General features: G+C 47.5%; 1 protein-coding gene across 1 annotated transcript in view; it reads right to left on the bottom strand.

The window, feature by feature from the left end:
- FRAS1 (Fraser extracellular matrix complex subunit 1) overlaps positions 1 to 23,715 on the bottom strand; it is a 102,136-nt gene that overhangs the window by 78,140 nt on the left and 281 nt on the right. Inside the window, exon 2 of the mRNA XM_074542107.1 lies at positions 21,329 to 21,360. Coding sequence (XP_074398208.1) covers positions 21,329 to 21,360 — 32 coding nt within the window. The remainder of the gene's footprint in view (positions 1 to 21,328; positions 21,361 to 23,715) is intronic.

The following is a 23,715-nucleotide window of genomic DNA, read 5'->3' on the forward strand; positions in this document are numbered from 1 at the left end:
TTAATTCCCTGGATTTCCCTACATCAAAAGAAGAAATGATACCTAATTCGACTGAATTTTAAAACACCACGCTGCAAGAAGAGATACATCTACATTACTTGGGCCAGCCTGCAGAACAGGGGCCAAAAAACCAGGAAATGCTCCCAAACCTTTTGAGCCTGCAGACAGCCAGACCAAGACAAAATGAGATAAAACTGGAGACACAGGAGCACGGTGTGATGGGTTTGGAGAATACTGATGAGGATTCAGAAAAAGATAAAAGAAGGAGGCAAGAACACAACAAGCAGTAAAAGCAAAGAAAAAGCTCCAAAGAGCAGACATGGAGCCAAGGGAGCCCAGAGCAGCTGGGAGTGCTCCTGGTTTGCTGCTGTCACCCTGTCACATGAACCAGAGCACAGAAAGACCTCAATCTCTTGGAGCAGTGCTTTTACAACTGGCTATCGGAACTTCAGACAGCTGCACCTGCCCCTCCTCGACCTCAACATTTCCACTCCAATTACCTGACAATGCCAGAAAATCGGCAGGAGAAGCGCCAAGGAGAGGGAAGCACGGAGAGCACGGCATGGTCTGTGGGGATACCCATTAGTGGCGCAATGAGGAGATGAAAGCAATTCAGAGCCACATCAAGGATTCCCAGTGTCCACGGGGTTCGGATTTGATGTTTTATCTCTGGCAACGGGGAGCTGTTGCTCTGCTGAGTGTGTTTTTAGATGTGGTGTTTGCTGGCAGGTAACAGAAGCCCCTTGACGAGGGGGTTTCAATGGGCTCGGTCCAGCATGCCCACAGCCAGAGAGCAACACGGGGACACAGGAAATCGGGAATCACATGGAAATTCAGCTCAGCTTCAGTCCCGTGTCCTAGGAGAGGCAGAGCAGCTAAGGCAAAGCACAGGGCTTGATTAACAGCACAGCAACACGAACACGCTGTTCCAGGAATGGGAACCAGCTCTCCCCTTCTTCCAGTCAGGGAATTAAGAAGTTACATAAAGTAAAACAAGGTACTGTTTTCACAGTTCAACAGTCTGCCACGTTTTCCAACTGTGATAATCCTTCACCAGTTGTACCAGCCTCGTAAAAATCAAGAGTCTAAAAATAACATTTCCCAGCAGTCCTGAGATATTTTAGGGATAAGATATTCCAAAATATTCTTCAAATACTTAGGTACTGTTGTAATCTTCATCCCATCTTTCACACAGCCACCAGGAAAGGGCCCCAAATGAAGCAAATGCACTATGTAAAACTATGGTTTCAAATGATTGGTTCTAACCAGGATTTAAATCAGCACACAGAGGTCTTTGTTCAATATTTTGGGAGCAGCAGCGTTCTTTTAGAAAGGTTAATGCCTTTTGGTTTGTCACAGATGTGTCAAATGGTGAAGTGAGACTGCCAGGGGGATGTGGGATTTCAGTTTGGAGTGCAGGTTATGGGGGGCCAAATGCTGCCGTGTTAACTGCATCATCTCAGGGCAGAGTGAACAAGACAGACTAAGCCTTTTATCCCTTTTCTAACAATAATAATAAAAATTTTAAAAAAAAAATCCCATCAGGCCATGAAAACCCTTGCAGCTGATTCAGCAGAGGAAGGAAATTTCCTTCAGTACCAGTGATGGCCCTCAGAAGCTCTGCACCAGGTGAAAGGTAACTCTAATTCCACTTCTTGAAGGCAACAATCCACTCCTGAGCAATTCTGCAAGCCATGTCAGCAAATGTAGAGCTATCTCCAGTTCCAGGCTAGATATTCAGGAAGTGTCCTTCCCAAGCAAGGAATTACACACCTCAAACCCTGCTGTTGTCACTGTGGGTCCAAGCACAGTAATGTCCCTTCCAGCCCCCAGAAAACACAGCCCTTTATGTCCTTATCTTCCATCTCAGCTCCCTGGGCAGCAGATTAATGAAGTGGTTCTCCCTTCCTTCCAAAGGGAAAGAGGATCCCTGCACAGCCATTAATCTTGGAGAGCAAAGGACAGTCATTAATCCTAAAGAGCAAACATGATGAAGAAAAGCCTGTAGAATAAGGAAATGTGCAGAGTGTCCTCACGTCCTCCAGAACTGTTTCCAGTATGGCTCTGGTTCACTGGGAGCTGTTGAGATTCAAGAAGGTGACAGTCTCATGTCCAAAACCAAATGGAAATAATGGCAGCAGAAAGTGGGTGACACCTCAGTGCTTGACTCGAACACAGGCTCCTTGCTGCCTTCTCTTACAAATGAGTCAATTAATTGACTCTGGCACAGGGAAACTACAGGCCCAAAAAACAAAATCAGGTTTAAAATATCCTGAAGAGGGCAAAGATGGTAGATGTGTTTGTGTGCTTCAGTGCTGTGAAGTGGAATCAAGTTCATTGGGATCAAGAGGGCCAGCATGAGGGGAAGGAGGGGAGAAGTCAAGCAGCACAGTCCTTGGCATTCACTGGGTCACACGTGCTTTAAAAATTATCATTATTTTTTTCCAGTGACAACAAAAACCCACCAAACAACTCAGGAGAACTACAGCTAATTGCCCCTCTCTCTATGAAATGAAAGTGCCAGGGTTACAAAAGCTTATCCTGTCCAAGAGTGGTGAGCAGACTGAGGGAGAAGAGGCAAAACTTGTGGAACAACACCAACAGGGAAGCAGCCATGGCCAGAAGGTGCAGGGGAGGAAAAGGTAACTCCAGGGCTGGAAAGGCTGCTCAGATGGATCACAAACCATGGCTTTCCAGAGAAGAAGGCATAAAAAGCAGCTCTGTGAGGCACTGAAACTCCCTCTCTGAGGCACATAAAAGATGGACAGAGAAACAGGGCATGGGGTGGCCTCAGCAGACAAAGTACCAGTCTAATAATTAGCATGATTGGCCATCAGTCAGAAATAAAGCACATTATCCATTGCTAAGTGGCAGCATTCAACAGGAAGCAAATTGCACATGTCTCTGAGCTCATGCTGGAACAGTTCCTTTTGATTTCATTATTCAGAAGCACTGTGTGCAAGGTCATGGCAAAAAAAACCATTTATTTAAAATCAAAGTCCTGTAATCCCATGTTAAGCATATTTATTTTTTCAATGCACACCACCATGATTTCTCTGGACCTGATTTCCAGCACAGTGCCAGGGAGATGTCAGGAGTTGCTCTGGAAATAACCATGATCCATACCTGGAGCATCTCTCCAATTTGTTCCCTTTACCCTTCTATAGAAAAACTGATTTTACAAAATTTGACTGTCCACAGGAGAAGCAAGCCAAGGACAAAGATTACCATAACCTCTAGAGCTCCTGCACATGAATTTTGTCTCTCACCCCCTCCTCAGTACTGAACATCTCTCTCAGAATAAATCTTGGAACAATTTACACAGCAAGCCCGTCATGGGGGCTGCAGCAGCAAGGCTACGAGGGAGCACATGCAGAAGCACTTATTTAGACTCTTGAAAGCAGACTGGGGGTTCCTAAATCTCTTCAGTGCCCATCGGGTAAAACAGGGACAGTTTTATAGCAAAGCACTTGGCTCCTTCACTGTAGTGATGTCTCAATCTACAGAAGCTGCTCCGTGAAATATTTAGCAGAGGCAAAGCATATGCATCCCTTAAGTTCAGGCTGAGGAAGAAAATGCCTCTTCCCTCCGTCCTGAGGCAGCAAGAATGGGCTGGGTATTACACCAGGTAATACCTGAGAAGGTGCTTTAGTTAACCATTTTAACTCTCCCTCTTTAATAAGCTTGCAGCAGCGCTTGGTAATGTGTTTTCTGGCTCACATGAAGCCTCGGGGATCACTGTCCACACAGATTCAGTGAGAGGAGCAGCACAGGGCTCTGCTCACATCCCTCTCCATGCCGTGGATATTTGCCAGGCTGAAGATTGCTCCCTGGCATGGTGTGAGCCAATTCCTGTCAGGCTGCTTCACGCTTGGTTAGGAATAATTGCTGCCTCATTACAAATGTAATCATGACACTGTGATATGGCAGAACTCTTCCTTGCAATCTCCTTCTCTTCCTTCTCGAGGATGATGTGAAACAGATTGACCACTGCGCAGCTTAGGTAGCTTTAATTTAATTTTTTTTCCTCCTCAAAGAAGGAAATCCCATTTTCCAATATTTTGTTCATGAAGTTCTACACGGGAACATCTCACAATGCCTTTAACTCCAGGTTCCAGCAGGATCCTTGGGTTTTAAGTTTTTATTCGTGTGCATCTACTTGGAGAAGGTCTCAAAGTAGAAGAGTCCCACACTTGAGGGCTTGCCTGTTCCCTGAACGATTCACAGCTTCCCTGAAGAATGCAGAGATTTAGGAGAAGCGGCACAGGAAACGCTCCTGAGGGAAGTGTCCTCTCTACTGAACGGGCCAGGAAGGAAAAGCCCAGCATGGAGAGGGAGAGGTTCCCCTGTAACACAGCTGTACAACCTGGGAGATGATTCCACACTCTCCTTTCCCCACCTTCACCCCGTCCGTGCCATCACCAGCCTGGCACCTCCCCAGAGCTACGGAAATCCCACACCAGGGATGAATGGCATCCATCTGACTGCAGGGATTAACTCAGATCTAAGGAAGAAGCCCTCCAGAGCAAAGGCAGGGTAATCTCCCTTGCTGCACAAGACTTACTTCTAAGAACATTACAGCAAAGCACAAAGGAACATTCCCTGAACTACAGGTACTTAGAGCAGCTCCAGCCACAATCCTGGTTTCAGTACACCCATCTCTCCTGAAGATCATGGCAGTGGGAACTCCCATCAGCAAGGCCTTGGTGCTTCCAACACTTTCAGGTGTCTCCCTACCTGTTACTCCCTATGCTTTCAAAACCAGCAGCATGTAAACCAAGCACAACCTGATACCAAAAAAGAGTAGGGGATTTAGAAAAATACTCTGTTGTATTTTTCCTTCCTCCCCTTTCCCTCCTTTTTTTCCCCCTCAGCAAAATAAAAAAACTGAGCTGGGAGATTGGATACTATGAATTAGCTTTCTTTCCTGCACAGCTCTTCCACTCCTCTGCACTGGCACCCTTCCCAGAGCTCTGTGCACACCAGCGTGGATGGATGGCTTTTCCACACACCTGCATCCATCATTTCATTTGACCTCCAGAGGCCACATTCTTCCCTGCATCTTGAGTTACCTTTATCTTAAAAGGAAAAAAGGAGAGCAATGTGGGTCACCAGAGTGAAGCTGGCAGCAGGCTCCCTCCCTTCCTGCCTGCAGGGAAACATCCCTGGCTCCCTGGGGCAGTGGTGCCTGGCTCAGCACCAGCCCAGAGGAGAGCCTGCCCCAAAGCACAGCCTTCACCTTGAGCCTGCTGTTCCCCTCTCAGGGCCGTGAGCAATGTTGTTTCTTCAGGCTCTGGGAAGAAAGAAACTGCCATCATGACACAGCCCATTTTTCAGGAGCTTGGGAACACAAAGTATTTTGGGGTTCTTTTCTACAGTGCAGTAAATATTGCACTTGGAATCCACCTGACAGCTGCTTAAGTCCTGTTAGGAATGCAACCTTCAGCTTCTGGGAACTGCAGCTGTGCCTGCCCCAGCCCTGGAAGGGCTCAAAGCCAGGCTGGATGGGGCTTGGAGCAAGCTGGTCCAGTGGAAGGTGTCCCTGCCCATGGCAGGGGGCTGGAAATGGCAGAGCTTTAGCTCACTGATGTCATTTATCACTGTTTCCTGTTTCTAGGAATGCACAGAAGACCTTGCACAAGGGGATGTTGAGCAGAGGATGTGCAGTGACAGGTGAGTGGGAAGGGGCTGCATTATCACCTTCCAGGACAAACCTGCTAAAACAGCAGCCAAACCCAGGGGGAACTGCAGCCATCCAGCACCCCCTCCTCAAAACATGTGGAGAGTTTTGTCAAGGAGTGGCTTGAGGAGAGAGGACACAGCCGAATTAATGTGGTAAAGATGCCCTAACTAGGGCAGAGGCCCTTTTGCAGGCAGAGGCCTTTTTGTGTCTGTTGAGAATGCAGCTGGATAGAGAATGGAAAAGTACAAGACCATGGTTAATTCCAAATCTTGCAGGTGCAAGGTAACGTGTCCTTGGGGAGTATGATAAAGAAATGGACAGTGAGGCGTGAGAGGTAGAGTTCCAAAGGAATGTGGATGAGTTCATGGTATAGTTTAACCAATAGATTGCTTGGCTTACAGAATATTCATAAGCTTATTATTTGCTGTATAAGTGTTTGATGCTTTCTTCAATAAACCGGACCTGTGATGAACCAGCTGGTGTCCTGGTTCCCTTCCTATGACAAAAACACACACCAGAGAGCCTCACACTGAGGGGAGGCTCCTAAAAACAAAGAGGAAAGCAAGCCTGCAACTCTTTTTAACACAGCACACTACAGATCCTCCAGCTTCCCCTCACCTTCAAGAGGCCAGTGGAAGATCTTGATGAAAGCCTCAAGACAGGGCCCTCCCTGCAAAAGCAGATTGCTCCAGGGAAATCCCAAATCCCTCAGCCCCTACCAGCTCCCACAGGACTGAGACAGCCAAGACACACTGTTCTTGGAAACGAGGATGAACAAAGGCAGAAAAAATTGCTTCACCCCCTGTTAATGTGCAGAACTTTCCCTCCCCACGATGAGGAACGGAGGGAGGCAGAATTTCGGAGCACACCTTACTTGAAAAGAAGCCAAGCCATGGATGCTTTTCCCTGCCCTTGCCTGGATGATTACCCTGGGCACCACTCCCACGTCTGCAGGCAGAGCACAGCGAGACTGAAGTGCCCACGAGCTACGTGCACAAGTCCTGTCGTGTCCACCCCACCCTCCCCACCCCAGCATCTGCACTGGGAAAACAGATTTGTACCTCAAGAGAGCTCTCCTCTCAGGGACAAGGAGCAGCCACCCCACTGGAGCTTTTGTAGCAAGCGTATGCAGACATGATCACAGCTGCATTTCCACCTTGGGTCTGCAGGTGTACGGAAAATGTCATCCAGGATGGCAGGAAAGGATGGGGTTTTCCTTGTGTTGCCATGCTAAAGGGAGTATCTCTACCTCCAGGAGGAAAAAGGAGAAAATCCACGATGGCAGGAGTTATTTTAAAATGCTTTCGCTACAGGGGAGGGAAGCATTCTCCACATCTTCCTAGAATGTCCTTCTTTCCTGTCATTTCTCCTTTCTTCTCCCTGATATTTTTCCACTTCTTACGGACATCATTCATTACATTCTTAACATTCAGCCCATTTCATATCATTTACCTTTCCCTGCTTGTTTTGGGGGTGGGCTCTGCTAACTGCTGTAACTTCCCAAAACTTCACCAGCCTCACCACTGTGCCACTGTGGCATTCACCAAATTTTGCCATTGTGTTACCGTCTCATCATTCAAATCTCTTTACAATTTTTAGATTGCAAAGCCTGTTTATCTTTCAATATTTGAGTTTTTAAACCTTCCCAGAACACAAAGAGACTCTGAAAGGAGATGACATTTTACCGGTGCTTTGAAATACCTCTGAGGAAAAACAGGGTGAAGTATTCCAGTGAACCACCTTGTCTCATAAAAACACTTGCTTCCAAGACCTAACAGTTTGAAGGAAAATCACTTTAGACAAGGGACAATTTCTTCATGGACCAGAATGTAAAGCAGACCCAAACCTGCCCTTTTTGCTGACCCAAAACCCAAGGACTGCAAGCAATTATTGCTTTCAATGAAAAGACACAGCAGCCAGTGAGATACCAGAAAAAAAATCAAAAGCTCACATAGCCTTAGGGTAAGAAATAATATCACATTTTCTCTCCAAAATCTCTCCTGTGGATGCTGTGCCCTAATTTTTAGGTGGTCACAAGTCCCATCCTAAAGGCTGAGATTTTGATTTGAGCGATACCAACGTAATGTAAAACAACTTGAATATTTCAGCGGGACGGGGCTGGCAAGTCCCTTCCTTTCAGATGTCATTTAAATTTTATAGAGAGGCATAAGAGAAGTGATTTATGCAAGATGGGAGTCCTAGGAGGAGCAGCCTGTCACACACAATACTCACACTCTGTGCGCCGCTCCAGTGTAACAGCAAACTGCACGAATTCAAGGAAGGAGCGAGCAGGGAACCCCTCAGGAAACGGGCTCCACTGCTAGATTTTCTTCCTCTCCCAGCAAAGCAATGATTCCTGCTGGTGTTCGTCCGGGCAAGGTCTCCTCCCTCTGCATCCGGCTAATGAATCCAAAGCAAGCCCTGCACTTAACAAAACCCACGTCTGACCCGCATCAAAGCTGCCCCTTGCCCTGCTTTGATTCTCCTGCAGATAAACAAAATAAAACAAGTCTCTGGTCTCATTTCAAGCTCTCCCCCAGGCAAGTTGAACTCCGGTCCTGCTAAGGATGGGCGCACTAGAAATGCCCTTGTATAAACATTTGGCTTGTCTCAATTACCCCATCTTTGTGTGTTCAGCATTTTACAGACACGTGAGCAAGCACAGGCTTCCTCTCCCCTCCTTGCTGCTTAAACTCAAGGCAGCCCATCCTTCTGTTAGAGCAGGGAAAATGGGGTGTGAAGTGCCTGTTTACATCTCCAGTGACCGAGGGAACCATTACCATCCATCCAGTTGTCACAGGCCTTTTGTATCATCTGCTCGGGCCATTAGGATTTAATTCCTTTACACGGCATCCAACAGCCACTTTCTTGTAGGAACCTGCAATTAAGAGCCAGGCACAGCTGCTGAGGCCGCTCATTCCCATTCCTGTCTGTCAGAGCCAAACGGGCACCTGCAATTCCATCGCAGGGCGCTGGGCCCTGCCTAGGGAGAGGAAGGAGAAGCTGCAGGGACACCTCTCCATCCAACTGTCCTGACATGAGATTTTTTTGGAAATGCTCCCAAAGGATCCGTGATTTATAGGTTGGTTTTTTTTTTTAAAACTTCCCATCAATGCACCACAACAGGGCTAAGAAGACTCAAAAAATATTTTTTTTTTTTTAAAGAAAATACACTTAACAGACCCCTCAAGGAGAAACAAATAAACTAATTATCCTCAATACATAAAAATGCTCTTCTTGGAAAATACCTTTCCTGAGCAAGGACAATTCACAGTGATACAGATAAATCCAAACAAGCAAACTCACAGTGATACAGATAAATCCAAGCAGCAGCAATTAGCAGGAAGTAAATGGGGTAAAATAGATGATCATAAACCCAACACTGCTTCAGGAATGTTCCTTTTCAAGGCATCTGCAGAAAAGTATTTCCCAGGCTTGACACAGATCTCACACACAAAATAAATGCCTTGGCAAATAGAAATGTACAGGTGTTGCCCAGCAGCAAACTACTTTTTAATTCCAATTTCCCCGCATTTTAGGTATAAAGCATCCAAAAAATAAATGCAATGACTAAATGTTTGCACATATGGATCTATCAGTCCTTCCCCCCGTCCATGTGGACTTGTGGACTGTCAGAATTGGACATGCTTCTTCAAAAAAAAGCAATTAAGACCTTTCCATCATTGTGGCTCCAGGATTTTCCAGGCAGGCCCATTCAAAGCCATTTGCAATTGGGCTGGGTCTGGACTTGCACGATTTTCTTATTTTTGGTACCCCATTGGCTGCTTGCCCAGCTCCCTGTTTGAGGAAAGCCACGTCCCTCCTTCCTGAAAAACAAGCTGACAGAGATCCCATTGACGCTGCACTCACCAGCTCTGCAAAACTGCTCAGCATTAATCACCCCGAGCACAAACACACGTGCACCCTGAGCTGCTCCTGAGGACAAGGCAGCAAAGAACATTTTCCTGCTTTTCCTACTGCAAGGAGCAGCTTTAGGGGAGGAATGAGGATTCCCTTTAGCAGAACAGCTTGGAAAGGAAAAGAAAAAGGCATTTTGCAGCATTTTATGACGAATATAAAAATTCCAGTGCTTCCCCTAAGAACATGTGCTGTTCCCACTGATCACAGAGCCTGTGCTGTGTTATCTGATGAAGCCCAAAGGCCAAAATATTTCTCTTCAGCTGCATCTAAACTGTGGGTAACCAAAAGCAATTCCTCTGAGCACTTACCTGCAGGGCAGTGCAGGGCCAGGCTTTTAGTCCTGGATCCCTTAAAGAAGACTTAAAAATGCGTTTCAAAACCAAAACTGACTTAACGCCAACATAAAAGCTGAAATATTTTTGCTGCTTGAAATCTACCTTCATTTAAATGGTACAACTTTTCAACTTGCTTCCTATATCAAAAAGAGACACTGGGCAAGACTGGTTTCCTTTTAAGCCCTCCTAAACTGCAAGAGAAAGATGACATTTTCAAAAGTCAGCATTTTCCAAACCAGCTGAGCTAAGTCAAGCTCCTGAGCCTGAATTTATGCATCAAAGTGTTCAGTGCTCCTCTCCAAAAGCCCTGTGTTCAGTTGACCATTCACAAGTCCTGAGGAGCCACCACACAGCTAAAACAGCAGAGGAAAGGATCAAAGCACAGGCAGGATCCCTAAATCCACAGCCTGACTTCAGCTCCTGGTCTTGAAGGAGCTACACAAGTCACCTTAAAGCACCTACATGGACAGGGATCTGGGAGAGGACAGAGACACAGCAGGGGAAATCATTCAAAAACATTATTTGGGAGAAAATAATAGTTTAAAAAAGCACTCCCTTGGGTATTAGGTCTCCTGCTATGCACTTGATTGTTCAGCCAGGCACAGGGTCACACTGAGAGGGTCTGCAGTGACAAATGTCCAACACAACCCTGACCGTCCAACTTCAAACAAACAGCTGAACTAAACAAGCACAAAAACTCTGTCACCGGCCACCAAAAGCACTTTAAAGTACACTCTTGGCTTTTCCTCCCCAGTCACTTCTCCCTGTCTGGAAAAGCTCAGTTCATTTAAGTGGCCTTTCAGTCCCTCACCACGTCAGTACTGGAGCTGCCAGGGGTGCAATCACAAACTGCAGGTGAATGAATCCCACGGTGGGATTATGCCCTCCTCCGTGCCCTGATCCCAGCGCCAGCGCTGCCATCCCTGGGACTCTCTGCTGAGCAGGTTTTCACTTGCTAGGTCAGCAGAGATTTATTCCCCTTTCCCTGAGGGGTCAGGGGAATGCCAGCACCCCTTTCTGCAGCAGCACACGAGTGCCTGCGAGTCAGGGCAGAATGAAACTGCGCCCGTTACAGGCCACAGCTGCAGGAACTTGCATTTCTTGGACCTTAAATCAGATAACATTGCTTAGGACATTATATCAACATGCAGAAGCTTTCAGATTAAAACACAAACCTGAGAATCCAAGCCAAAATGAGAATCCTGGGCTCCCATAAGCCCTGCACCACATCAGTCCAGCAACAACAGCAGCCACAACCAAGCTGGTGGTCAGCGCTTCCTCCTCTGCCCTTGCCACAAGGGGAAAAGAAATGGCCAAATGCACGTGGTGGCAGAATATCAGGAAGGATTGAGCATATCAGATAAACCAGGATTTGCTGACTAAGAGGAATTCAGCAAGGCATTAGCAGAAAGTTGTTATTAATTCAAGCTACTGAGGCTTTACCACATAATAAGTTTAAAAGCTTGTGGTTTAAAATTCTACCATTAAAGCACAAGAGGTAGAAGAAATTGCTCCAGTGGATTTAGACACTGAGGTTTCTTTTCTTTTTTTAACTTCCCACAGAGTATTTTCCTTTTCTACTCTCGTCATCCTATCCCATTTGGCATAGATTACAGCCCTGCTTCGGCATTTGTTTAATGAAGTTTACACAACATTAGAGGCACTTGATTTAGCTGCCACAGCCACCATCTGTAATTAATCCTCCCAGGAGCCAGGGCGCTGCACAGCTCGTTCCTGCAGCCCTGGTTTCCAACGTGGAACAAGCTTGTGCCCTCCATAATTCCGCTCTCCCATCAGTTTTATGCCATCGTAACTCCCAGGCATTCATTTGGCCGCTCGCCCCAGCTGGTGGAGAACAAGAGCCACGGGGACAGGGTGTAAATCAGCTGGATGTTACAGGCAGGTGGGAAGCATGCCTTTGCCTCCTTCCTTTCCCTTTTCCCAGAGCAAGGAATAAAGCAGCACACAGTGATTTGGCCATTTCTGCGTATACTGCTGTTATTCAGCAAGAGTTACGGGCAGGCGAGACACAGCTTTTAATGCTGGGACAGGAGTGGGCTTTACCTTCCACTCACACACAAGGAGTGTCAGTGGAGCAAGGCAGAATTCCCTCAGCTTCTGCTCAGTTGTGATGTGAAAAGGCAGGAGAGATGAACGCTGTCCCTGTGCCACTGCACTTCCACAGACCCACCCCAAACCCGCCTGGTTTGCAGTGCAGGGGGCTGTGCTGCTTGACTCTGCCAATAAATCAATGCATTCTGGACTCTGGGCCAAAAGCTGCAATTTAACAAAAGAGTAACTTTCAGTGGGGGGGGAAGCCAGCCATGATTTAAAGATTTCTAGTGATACAGAATAATTCATAGCACACACCAGGAAACACTTCCAACGATTTCCAATCTCCACAGTAAAACCTACCTAGTTCCTAGGCTGAATTTATCTAGCTATCGTTTTCTAGCTCCTCCATTCTCTTATGGGTAGAAGAGGATTATTTATAATAATTTCTGTTCCCTCTGTAGCATTCTACAAATTACCCCTTAACTTTCCCTTTGAGAACGGGCGCAGACAGTGCTCAAGTCCTTTGTAATGAGGAATCATGACCCTCTTCTGGATCTCCTCCATCCCTGTGCATCCCCCCCACACCTCAGCACAAACGAACAGTGAAAAATCAGGATAATGTTCCTCCAGCTGTGACAGCCGTGCCAAACACCCAGCTCCTGTAACACTGCTCCCCCTGAACTGTAAGCCCCTAATACTCACAGTGCCTGCTCTGGTCCTGCTGTTCCACTATTCCCAGTACAAGCCAGGATGTTCGTATCCTGTAGTCAGATATATCATATATCAGGAATATATCATAATGTGGGGGTTTTTTTGTAAAAAATACTGAAGTGTAGCTCTTTTTCCCCCTTTCAGAAAGCCTGGAGACCCCCCCTCTAATTCACCCCTGCCTGCAGCCAGTTCTTTGGGACCAGAAACAAAACCAGCACTGGCCCTGGCCTCTGGGGCAAGATAAGAAGGAATGAATGCTTCTGTGGTAGGTTCCCCAGCTAAGCTGTTATGTGTGCCCAAAGGACTCATGTGCAAACACGTTTAGTGACTCCACACCATAAATCACTGCTTCCCAAAGAAAATCCAGCTTTGTCTTTGTTTTGTGCATGAATGTGGCAATGAGGAGCAAGCCCTGAGCTTCTGAACCTTTTCCTCTCCTTGGGGCTAGGACATGTCCTGCTCTGAGGAAATTAAGATGGAAATTAAGATCCAAGACACACCAGAAGGGTTTTTTTCTCTCCCAAATACCTTCCTCTACAACCCCAGCAAAGGTGACGGGTTTATCACAGCTGCCCTAAATCCTGAATCAAAAACTTTCCCAAAAAAAACTATTTTGAAAACAAACAAACCCCTTGATGCACAGCATCCTCTGTTTGGTAAATTCTGCAGGACTTTGCTGCAGTTTTTTGTTTTAATGCTATTCCAAGGAACTACGCAAAATACTGCCTTACCTACAGTGACTCTTCAGATGTAGTGTGCACAAAATAAACAGCAAAACATCTGGCAGAAAACAAACCTCCAGCAAACCCAAGGGCACAGAAATACAACCAACCACTGCTTAGTTCAGCTTCCAAGTTGCCTTTTTTTTTTAAAGGGTACACACACCTTGCCCAAAGTTGGATACAGGAGGTGCACACCTGCTTTTAACACTTCCAAGGGTCAGGGTGGTTGCCCCTCGCTGATCTTCTCCTACAGGACTTCAACTCTGAAAGTCTAAAGTCCACAGGAAAGGCTTTTTCTTTCCCTAGGTCTGTAAAAAATCAGATGAAATTGGAAACAGGCTCCTGTAAGTGCAGCTATTTAAAAGTACAATGCAAAAAAAAAAAAAAAAAAAAAAAAAGAGTAAGATGCCTGCAGGAACTTTTATTTATTCATATACATGCTCACATTGAAATGCCAGGGAGAACACTCTATGGAAAGAACCCTTGTCACTGATAAAATTGAAAATTTACTCTCAGTGTAGAGGATACCAAAAGATTCCTGCACGCCAGTCCCAATGCACTGCTCTCATTTTGAGGTCCCCACATTGACAACAGGGTGAATAAAGCAGCATTTGGAACACAAGGAGGCCAAAAGCTCATCAGAAAACCCTCTGGAAGTCTGTGTCAAGCGGTGATTAGGAGAAAGGGGGAACGAGGGGAGGCGAGAGAGAAAGGCAGTTTTGGTTGGAATCCTACAATACCATTTTCCAACTCCTTCAGACACGGAGTGCCTGGAAGGCTGACTGCCAGCACCAGGGCCAAGCGCTCAGCTGGGAAAAGGCCCAGCTCCACCGACACCAAAGCAGCTGCAGCACCCAGAGGAGCCCAGGAATGCGGGCTCCCCAAATAGAATCGTGCTGATCGTGTTTCCACGAGCCTCCCCTCCAGCTCCTCCACAAGGCTGCAGGCTGGCAGGGCTGCAATCCCCACCCAAATAACTCAGGCATCACTTCCCAGAGACAGGAAGATGCAGCAGCCAGGGGAATATTTCTCATTTCTCTGGCCTGCCCAACGCTCCTGACACAACCCTGCTCTGGCACCCCACACAGATGCTGCTGCCAGCAGCGCCTCAGGGAAGCTTCCCAAGAGGAATCCCAACAAATCAGAGTTTGTGGTTTCCACATGGTCACAGCTGAGGGTCTGGGTGCCAGCTGAAGGGTGGCCCTGCTGTTTCAGGTGTCACAGAAAGTGACATTTAGGGCACCCCAGTGACATTAAATATCTAAAGCCTTTAAAACATTAGTGGAACCATCCAAAGGGGGAAAGGCTCAATTACCAAGGTTATTTTTTCAGAGGCTGTTGCATGAGATGTGATGGATTTCACCAGATGCTCTCATCATTTCTACTGCAGTGCTTGATAAAATAGCATCTATAAATACACTAAAAACCCAATGAATTACAGAAGCATGAAATGACTTCAGTAAGGTTAGAAACACGCTGGCACCATGCAGGTTGCACTAAAAATATTGAGTGTAGAGACCTCACAGCACCTTTTACGTAGCCCAACAGCTGATTTTAACAAGGAGGTTACTTACTGAGGCTGCCAGATGAGGAATTACCATCTCCTCAGCCTGAACATGTGGATTTAGCAGCTATTTGCAGAGGCTAATGAAGGCATCTGTACAAACAGGATGCCGAGGAGAAGATTTGACCTTGAAGATCACATCAGGTAGACCTGCAGAACAAAATGCCTGCTCCCCTAGCATTCCTCCATGGATTGCATTCAAGCCTCCAAAAACCTCTCAGAAAGTAAAATTAAAACATGGAAATAAAAAAAAAACATACTGCAAAACACTGCCCTGCAGTCGTGGCCAGACTCCTCTTAGGTAACAAGGCTTTAAAGCCTAAATTCTGGGACAAATTCTGCTCAATTTTTAATCAACTGTATCTCAATTGGTTCCATTTTATCTAATATGAAGTCTCCCAACGTCCTTGGAAGTAACATATTCGACTTTGCTTTGTCCTAAGGATTTCATCAAAATTTAAACAGGTTTTCATTAAGTTTATTGTTTCACTGAGGGAATTTTTGTTTTAAATAAATCATGGAAAAGAGGCCTAAGAATTACCCTTTATGTCACTCCATAGAAGCACATAATTCATTTTTGGTTGGGAATATTTCCATTTAACAGCAGATTGAGACACTTTGAGGGTTCCGTTTCCATAACCTCAATGGTCTCACAATTTCACAGAGAAATCAGGACAGAAAAGAGTAAATGCAATTTTTAATTGCCTTCAATTTAAAACCAAACCCAGGTTTTCAAAATGGAACACTCTTAGAATTCTGATTTTTAAAAATAACAACAAAAAATTAACCCACTGGAATAAAAGCATAGCAAGTTACTTCTACTCTACAACACTGAGAATTCCTTAGGCAGTCAAGAAAACCAAGCTTTCCACATACACTGAAGAATCCATAAAACTGCAAAAAAATGTGGGAAAGAAATTGCTAACAAGTTTGCTCATGTTCTCCCCTGGAACCACTTTTCCAGGCTTGGTGCATAAAAGGATTTACAGCATCCACTAACTCAGAACTGGCTCCTGGCATGTCAGTAATGACAACTGTGTCTCCAGCAGCAGGAGCTTTTCACAGTTAAACAACCAACCCTGTGTTTCCTCTGAACACATAAACAGCCATGAACCACAACACCTGATGGATGGCATGTCAGTCTCCAGCTGGCTGAGCACCCAAAAGGAATTAATTCCACATGACCATGACCAAATCTATTCAGGCAGGACAACAGGTGAAGTCCCAGGAAAGGAAAAGTTTCAGATGTTCAAGGAGCCATTCTGTTAGAAACAAGATTTCTAGTTTGATAACCAAAGGGTTCAAAGTTTCTAATCTTTGCAATCTTTCAGATCCTGTAGATGTCCCCAGATATGTATTACACTTAAACTAAAATTTCCCAGTTTTCAGCCTGCAAGAAGTTTCATTTTCATGTCCATAAAACACAAACAAAGCAGGTTAGGAAACTAATTTTTTTTTTTTTTTAGTAACAAAACATCTGGCTTTAAATTACTCAAATTAATCTGGGAAGAAGTCATGTTCAGGATTTATCTTTTGGGGGAGGAGGGAGAGGATTTTTTCCCCCTGGCTGATCCTCAGAAACAGAGATCCTGGGACTCCCCCTCAGCTGCAGCGCAGCAGCTGGTAATGGTAATATAAAGATCCTTTGGCTGCTGTGCTCCTGGGGTCAGCGAGAGGATTCATTACAGAATGACTCTGGAGTCGATACAATGATTACAAAATCGAGTGTTTTATCCTAAAGGGCCTCCTTAATCTGCGGCTGAGCAATAAACCACAGCACGAGGAGAAATACAGCGGCCTTCCCAGGCAAGCCTGCTGCCTGCATTCCCACTGGGAGCTATTCCATATGCCTGGCAGAAATATTGGCATCCTGGCACCACCAACCTCAGAGCACCACGTGGCTGACGTAAAATCAATGCACCCAGCTGGCAATAACTTCAGATTTGGGAGTTTTTGTCTTCCTGAAAGTGCCAAGGAGCACCTCGGGTGAAGTCAGTGGTTAAAGCAGCAACAATGGAGAGGTAATGTCTGCTGAAAAGGCACAGGGAATGATGTATCCTGGACAACACTGAACACGCTCATTTAACTACCGTGGCATTTTTGATGGGGATTATTCAAGGGGAAAAGGAACACGAAACCACCCTAGAGATGAGAAATTCCACACGGGACCACTGTCCAGACACAATAGTCCAGTTTTGCCCAAGGTTTTCGATGGATTAAACCACCAATAATCCATTTCCAAAGCCTGAGAGGACAATCAGTCCCTTTTAACTTCTTCACTCCAGATGTTCAATTTGTCAGCAAAGTGGGGATCCACTTCCCTCAGCCATCTTACAAAGTCCCTAAGCTCTTTGGAAGTCACTGAAAAGGTACAGCAAAGTTCTAAAATTTCTCTTACCAATTAGTTAGACACTGCAACTCCTCCTTTAAAGAGAAGATGCAAATGGGAATCCTGACCAAGGTTTTGAAGGGGTTAAGGAAAGGGAAAGAATGAGGAAGAGACCCAGCAAAGGAAAAAGGCACTTTGCACGGTGGGGATTTAAGAAGAAGTAGCAAATGATGAATTATAAGGTGAGATAAAGAGCTGCTCAAATGCATCCTGGGTAGCCAAGCATTGCTACCCAGATATAATCCAGGGGGAGGAGCCAAGCATTGCTACCTGGATATAATCCAGGGGGAGGAGCCAAGCATTGCTGCCCAGATATAATCCAGGGGGAGGAGCCAAGCATTGCTACCCAGATATAATCCAGGGGGAGGAGCCAAGCATTGCTACCCAGATATAACCCAGGGGGAGGAGCCAAGCATTGCTGCCCAGATATAATCCAGAGGGAGGAGCCAAGCATTGCTACCCAGATATAATCCAGGGGGAGGAGCCAAGCATTGCTACCCAGATATAACCCAGGGGGAGGAGCCAAGCATTGCTGCCCAGATATAATCCAGAGGGAGGAGCCAAGCATTGCTACCCGGATATAATCCAGAGGGAGGAGCCAAGCATTGCTACCCGGATATAATCCAGGGGGAGGAGCCAAGCATTGCTACCCAGATACAATCCAGAGGGAGGAGCCAATCATTGCTACCCAGATATAATCCAGGGGGAGGAGCCAAGCATTGCTACCTGGATATAATCCAGGGGGAGGAGCCAAGCATTGCTACCCAGATATAACCCAGGGGGAGGAGCCAAGCATTGCTACCCAGATATAATCCAGGGGGAGGAGCCAAGCATTGCTACCTGGATATAATCCAGAGGTTTTTGAGACACCAGCATGGCTTCTCCACAGGATTCCCCAGAGGAACAGCAGCTGTCTCCTCTTCCACTGGATCTTTGGAGGAAGAATCCTTCTCTACATACTCCCCTGCTCCAACAGAACCAGCCCTGACACTGCAGGAGGGCTGAGCCACAATTCCAATGGCACTGCCACCAACACCCCACAGGGTGTCAGGCTGGGTTCTGACTCTGGCAGTGCTGTTCTGGTGTTCTGCATTGCTCATTTTATCCTTTTATTTTTCTTCCCTATTAAAGAACTGTTATTTCCTGCTCACATATTATTGCCTTAGAGCCCCTTAATTTCAAATTTACGGCAATTCAGAAGGGTGGGGAGGGTTTACATTCTCCATTTCAGGGGAGGCTCCTGCCTTCCTTAGCAGACTCCTGGCTTTCCAAACCAAGACAGATGGAAAATGTGGAACAGGGCAGCTCTTGTACAGACCCTGATCTCCAAATAAAGCTGATACCTGATGACTCCCACAACACAGAGATGATTAAGGCATGAGTCTTGCACCAAGCAGGATGGAGAAGAAAGGCCTCCATCAGCTTTCTGAAACCCACAAGCAGATGAGATTTGCTCCATGAGAGGCACTGCATTACTGTATTGATAAATCTTAGCTGCAAAACATTCATGTACATCCAGAGGACGCAGCCCCAGGCTAAGTAGTGCCATTTAAATCACAACATTTATAAACAAAAATATCTTCACCATTATAAGAGTTAACAAGCAAACCTTTCAACTGAAATATTCAATTCTGATCTCATTTTTCAGTAGTAACTCCTTACCTTTCTAATGAAATTAAAATGAAGCCCATTTTCCACTGCTAATTTGATATATTCCCTAACCAGAAGTGCTTTACACTGGCTAACATTTATTTTAAAGGTCACTGAATTTATTCAGGGTAGAAGCTCTCTGGAATGGAAATTTGGGGGAGAAGAGACTCCCAGCATTTTTTATTTATTACCTTTCCACTCTCATTCTGCCCAGCGCAAACTACTGATAGAAACAGAAATCTGATTTAAAAAGCATAAAATCAGGATTTGTTTTAACTTCTGACAACAAAACGCATACAGATGTTACAAAAGAAAGCAAAATTTTTGGTAGAAGCACAAGTACAATTAAGCTAAGGCTTTTTATTCTCTTCACAATTTTTGCCCCAAAGACTACAAACATTTTCTTTCAAAAACGCTTCTTTAGTGCTTTCTAGTGTTGAAACCAAGCAGCCCATTTGCGTCTCAGGAAACTTCCAAAACAATGCAGCCCAGAAACCCATCCCTGCTAGGATGGTGCACTACCAGCAGCTGGTGCCACAGATAATGTCCATGTTTGAAAGAGGACAAAATGGGAATGGATGTTGCTCAGCTGGACTTGTCCCTCTGTGCTGCAGCCTCTACCAGACACAAACTGATTTTTCAATCACACTCCCCACTCAAAGCACCTCCAGGCACAGCCCTGTCCTTCCCCTCCTCCTTGGCACAAACCAGCTGGCAGAAAGACTGCAGCTTTTTGGATTTGCTCCACACCTCCCACACGCCCTGACTTCCAGAGTGACATCAGTGTGTCTCCTCGTGGCCTGCAGCTAAGAACAAATAAAGTGGATTTTCCTCTTTCCAAGCAAGGGGAGCTGAAAACTCGCTGACAGGAGAAGCCAGAGGGAGGAACACCAAGCAGCTCAGCTGGGAATCACGCTCAGGGAGGTGCTTTCCCTCCCTGGGAGCAAAGCCACAGACAGCAGCTGACCCTGCAGCTAAGCCAGCCAAGCAAGAGGCACAACTCGTGCAGCATTAACAATTGCAGCAAACCCGCAGTGCCTGCACTGCTGCACTTCAAGGTTTGATTTACGCACCAAGGGTTTTCCAGGTGACTTCAGAGACTTGTGCAGCCAACAGCATTCCCACAATCGCCCAGGAGCAGCTCGCCTTCAGCCACTTCCACGTGCAATCACACAACGGCTGGGCAGGCACCTAAAGCTCATCCAGTGCCATGGGCAGGGACACCTTCCCCAAACCCAGGCTGCTCCAAGCTGCTGGCCTTGGACACTTCCAGCATCCAGGGGCAGCCACAGCTCCTCTGGGCAGCCTGTGCCAGGGCCTCAGCCCCCCACAGCCAAGGATTCCTTTCCAATACCCAACCTGAACCTCCCCTCTCTGTTGGTTTGAATCCATTCATTCCTCTCTGTCCTGAAACAGCCTCTCTCCACCTCTCCTTCATGCTCCTTTCAGGTAAGGGCCACCCCAAGGCTTCTCCTCTCCAGGCTGGACAATCCCAATCCCACCTCTCTCAGCCTCTCCCCATGGAACGGGTGCTCCATCCCTCTCATCATCCTCCTCCGCACCAGACAGGACAAAACCCTGGCCAGACACCGAAAGGAAACCGTGTTTCCAAGCGCCGTCTGAAACACAGTGAAAAGTCGCCACAGGTTTCTCCTGGGGGCCACAGTGCATCAGGAAGAGGAGCAAACACATCCAGAAGCATTCCAGGGACACAAAGTAGCTCAGGCACCTCCTTTTAGCCCAGAGTAGTACCAGAGGCAGGCAGACAAGCGTTACCTAGCAAAACACTGTTCATGAATACTTAAAAACTCTGATTCTTGTACCGAGTCACTCACGGATTACGTTTCTAGAGGCACCAGAAAAGAAAATGTGAAGGATCAGTCAGGGTACACCAAACTCACCGTGACCAGCTGAGGGCAAACAGTGTTAAGCTGCTGTCATTAACGGCTCATTAATTCAGGGAAAGAAATACAGAAGGAAGAACACAGCCTGGCATTTCACTCATGTTTTACAAAGCACCACCTCCATCCTGCCCGGCTCTGCACATCTGTGACTTCCAACACCCCAGAAGTCCCTCACATCCTCTCACCCAGCTGGACTGGCTGGCTCCAAAGGCCCGGGGAGAATTCCCAACCTCTCCAAGGACAGGGATGTGTGTTCTCCAGCAGACTGGAAGCTGCCAGACCTGTGGCCTGCACCCCAGCCACAGGGGTGACAAAAAGCAGCAACTGCAGTCAAGTTCATTGAACAGCACCCTCCCCAACCCTTCCCCAGCACGGCACGTCCGAGCTCACCTACCTCAAATGAGAGGCCGTGGGAGACACAGGCACCTGAGGGACCAGAAAAACAAAAATCAGGTTAGGAACGAGTAAGAGCAGCAGCACATCCTCCAGTGAGCCTGCACTGAACTGGGCAGCCACAAAAAAATACAGTTTTGGGGCAGCCTCTGGGTAAGGGACAGGACCTCTGGCCGTCTCAAAAAGGCAGGGAGAAAAGAGGGGACCTGCCAAAATCACCGTGTGAGAAGAGCCAGCGTGAATCCTCATTCCTAAACCACTCCTGCATGGACAACAGGACAGGCTCACAGGGCTCTCCTGCTTCAGCTGTCCTGGCCCTGCTAACTGAGAGACAGCTCGTCCCAGACACGGACAGGGACCCAACCAATGCAGTCAAATATATTCACATACTTCACCCCAATTATCAAATAAGAGGTTAGGAAGTAAAACCAGGAATAAGCTGAATGACAGCTCTTCTATCGATTTTCTGGAAATGGTCACCCTGGAGCAACTGCACATGATCTGTCTCCCAAAAGGGTGAGGGGAATACACAATCCAAAATAACCCAGGGAGCTCCAGGATGAAAGGGAAAGAGACCACGGAAAGGCTGCCTCGAGGGACCACCCAGAAAAGTCAGAATTTCCCTGCCAGAGAGTGGAGTTTCCCGAGAAATGCAGATTAGACCAATCTGTACAGAAAACCTGGGAGCTACACTTCTTGGAATCAAAAGCTCCTCCTTTGAGCTCGTCTTCAGCTCAGCTGCAAGTGGCTGTGGAGGCACCCCCGGGAATTATTTTCCCTTGTCAAGAAGATGAGCCCAGCCACATTTCTCTCAAATTCAGCAAATAGCTGTTCTTTTGGCGAGAGAAAATAATTTCAAGGTTCATCATCCAGCTCCACCTCAAAATACAGTGCAAAACGCAAGGTCACACATTATTGGGAGGCATGGGGTGGGGGGAAAAAACCCCAAAAATTTAACATCAGTTAGTTAAGACCAGCACAACCCATCTGTTTTACCCCTCCAGGGCCGGCTGCCTTTCATTTTTAGCTCGCTGACAGCTAGAGTTCCTTAAAATACCAGTGTGCTCATCCCCTCCGGGGCCAGAGCAGGGAATAGGGACCATGTAGGACTAGAAAGCAAATTCACCAGCTCTGATCCCTCTTCCCCACAAACGGCAAAGACACAGCTCCCTCCTTTACAAGTTACCAAGGGAGACTAAGCTACAACCCAGCTCAGCAGGACTTGGACAATCCTTACTTACAAATAAATTTTACTTTTGTCCCCAGTTATGGGGGGGACACACTAAACACAGCCAAACACACTACACATATTAATTAATTAAGATTGCCATGCAACAGTGCCCTGATTTTCCAAGAAAGTCAAAGCCCCAGGTGTGATCACCACCTGTTGCAAAGCACACCTGAAAAGCATTCCGCAAATTATGACTTGCACAAACTGAAGCACCCCAAAAAGCACCCCGGTGGTATTGCTGTGGTATTTTTGTGGGGGACATCTTGGATTCGGGTTGTTGGTAGCGTCATTTACCACAAATAAAAGCTCTGAAACCAGAAAAAGTGAAGTCTGTCGGAGTGCTACCCAACGAGTTAACACTGGGTAGCAAATGTCCAAGCCCAGCCCCAGCAGCGCCTCGGCTCGCACGCACATCGCTGGCTTGAACCGCTGCTGTTCGCTGGGAACAGCAGCACTTAAATCGGGAATCACGGTGGGAGCAGGACTCGGGGAGATTGCCGCTTCAGAAACCAACAACCTACAGCCAAAGGACAGGCTGCAAAACCACCCAGGAGCACGAACGCATCCAACCCGCACCCCCGAACATCAGCACGGCACAGCCTTGCGCTGGCCACGAGTCCGTCCAGCACCCGAGACAAACGCCGGTGCGCCTCCCCGAGAGCGCCCAAGTTGGCTCCAGCCGCAGGGAGCGGAGCAGGGCTGCTGCCGGTTCCCCTCACGCTTTCCCGGCCCTGCCCGCTCCCAGCGCCGCATTCCCGAGCGCTCCGCTCCGCACGGCCCCGCCACCCGCGGGCTGCCCGGGGGCTGCGGCTGCCGCTGCCCGCCCCGGCCCCTCAGCGCCACACACCGTGCCGGGGCAGCTCCCCTCACCTGGGCACGGCCGAGCGCCGCCGCCTTCCCGCCCTCCCGCCCGCCGTGAGGGGCAGCCCGGAGCGGGGCCGGCGTTCCCCCGCGCCCGCCGGCCGGGCACGGCTTCGCCCCGGTGCCCCTCACCTCGCCTGTGGAGGAGCCGCCAAAATGGCGGGGGGCGGAGGCGGACCCCCGCCCGGGCCGGCAGCGCGCCCAGCGAGGCAGAGCCGTCCCGTGTGCCAGGGGAAAAGGCGCCCGGAGCCGCTTTCCCCTCAGGGATCCCCCGCCCGCGGGAGCGGGACGCGCTC

The sequence above is a fragment of the Zonotrichia albicollis genome, chromosome 5 (genome assembly GCF_047830755.1).
Source record: "Zonotrichia albicollis isolate bZonAlb1 chromosome 5, bZonAlb1.hap1, whole genome shotgun sequence".
NCBI classification, from domain to species: domain Eukaryota; kingdom Metazoa; phylum Chordata; class Aves; order Passeriformes; family Passerellidae; genus Zonotrichia; species Zonotrichia albicollis.